This window comes from Prunus dulcis, unplaced genomic scaffold (assembly GCF_902201215.1).
Source record: "Prunus dulcis unplaced genomic scaffold, ALMONDv2, whole genome shotgun sequence".
NCBI lineage: Eukaryota > Viridiplantae > Streptophyta > Magnoliopsida > Rosales > Rosaceae > Prunus > Prunus dulcis.
This window is the reverse complement of record NW_023010020.1, coordinates 87,626-89,701: the sequence shown is the minus strand read 5'-3', so window position 1 is coordinate 89,701 and position 2,076 is coordinate 87,626. Positions and strand designations below refer to the sequence as shown.

At 45.2% G+C, this 2,076-nt stretch overlaps 1 protein-coding gene across 1 annotated transcript; it reads right to left on the bottom strand.

Moving 5' to 3' along the window:
- Positions 1 to 418: 418 nt before the first annotated feature.
- On the bottom strand, positions 419 to 943 carry LOC117612559. Its single transcript, XM_034341245.1, has one exon. The coding sequence runs from the start codon at positions 941 to 943 to the stop codon at positions 419 to 421; it is 525 nt and encodes a 174-aa protein (XP_034197136.1).
- Between the last annotated feature and the right edge of the window lie 1,133 nt (positions 944 to 2,076).

The window sequence follows — 2,076 nt, the reverse complement described above, 5'->3', positions numbered from 1 at the left end:
TGATGTGTGCCAAAACCTGTGATACTGTGCCCAATCCATTTCCAAATCGGTCTCCAATTTGGCAAATTATATTCTCTAGAATAGTAATCGTTTGTTCAAGTGTTCTGTGAGAGCACATATTTACACGCCAATAGTAGGATGCCATGTGACATGTCCCATGTGGACAAAGGGATGTCCATACATACCGAATTACCCACGTCTTTTTTTTTTTTTTTTTTTGGTCAAGAGAAACTTTCATTCAAAAATGAAAGACAGACAACAAGGGGAGAAACAGACAAAAACCAAAGACAGAAAGAAAAGGAAACAATAGCAGCAACAGCAAAAGAAAAACGAACAACGGCTAGAAGAAACACAACTAGAGACCAGTAACTATGACGCCTCCAAATGGGGAGCCCGTCCGCCTCCAGCACAAAACTCCCTAGCACCGCGGGGGGCAAGGAAGTCCATCAGCTTGCAACACAAAAACCAGAGAGGATGGGGGTCTGGAAGCCCAAACTTTATCGCACATCCTCCGCCTAGCTCGCTGAGCTGCAGCATCCGCTGCTCGATTTGCCCCTCGAGGGACCCAGTGCCAAGAACAAGAAATAAAACTGCTACATTGTCGCCGAATAGTTGATAGGATAGGATAAATCATCCACCTACCTTTCAAAATATTTCCTTTAATTGATTGAACAAGTTCCTTTGAGTCAGATTCAAAGACCACGTTTGGAAGCCCCATTTCAGCAGCCAGCTTGACCCCTTTTAAAGCAGCATGGGCTTCAGCCTCGATTGCCGAAGAAGCAAGTCTAGTAACGCAGCAACCACCTATAAAGTTGCTGGCAGAATTTCTCACTACAACTCCCAGACCAGCTTGCAGAGTAGTACTAACCCAAGATGCATCAATATTTATTTTGTAAACAGAAAAGGGAGGGTGGAGGCAACCATCTAACCACCCTTTGGCCATCATCAGTATCCTCCTCCAAAATCGCATCCCCAGGAGGACACCGCACAAGATTGAAATCATTGATCAAATTTTTGGCCACTAGTAAGGTACGGTGAGGGCACACACTAATATCATCAAAAACTGCAGAGCAACGGCTCTTCCAGATACTCCAGCAAGTGTAAACAATTTGGGAAATTAGCCACTTCCGATCATATCCCAAACTCTACGAAATCTTCAAAATTTGCATCATCCATTTACTCATAGAAGTAATACTCTGCCTGTTTATCCTGTAGTTCAAAGGACCTCCAAACCATACAGGCTGGACCCAATTACAGAGGAGGAAAAGATGCTCAACAGACTCCGGAAACTCCCCACAAATAGGGCATAATGGGCAGGTGCCAAGGTGTCTCCTGAACAAAGCATACCTTGTTGGCAGGCAGCCCCTAACAATTCGCCACCAAAAATTCATTAACTTTGGGACCATCTGAGAGCCCCAGACCAGCTTCCATAGAGCCTTATCTAAAACTCTTGAGCTGGAAGGTCCGACCGGAGTATCAAGGTGAGCCATGTGTATCATGTTATAGCCAGATTTGACAGTGTAACTACCCGTCTGGTTTAGAGGCCAGATAAGCCTGTCCTTCTCCCAGCCATCACCCAAAGGCATGGCTCTGATAATTTTTGTGTCATTTGGTGAAAACATACCACCAATAGCTTCCGAGTTCCATTCACGAGATTGACAGTCAATAATAGTCTCAACCTTTGCCTCCAAATCCACCAGGCTGTGATGGCTTGATTGCAGAGCATGCTCAGAACACCCGAGGATCCACTTATCAGTCCAAAGATTGACACGGCTACCATCAAGAACCTGCCACCTAGCACCTCTCATGATTATATTCCTTTCTACCAGCAAGCTAGACCAAGCCCAGGACGACTTAGCCCCCTTCCCGGCCCGGAGAAAATCACCATTTGGGAAATATTTACTTTTTAGCAGTTGAGCCCAAAAAGCATGAGGCTTCATCACCATCCTCCACCCTTGTTTTGCCAACAAGGCAACATTAAAATCCTTCAGGTTGCGGAAGCCCATTCCCCCTTCATTCCTAGGCATGCCAAGGTTCTTCCAACTAATCCAATGAATTTTATTTGATTGCTGAGAT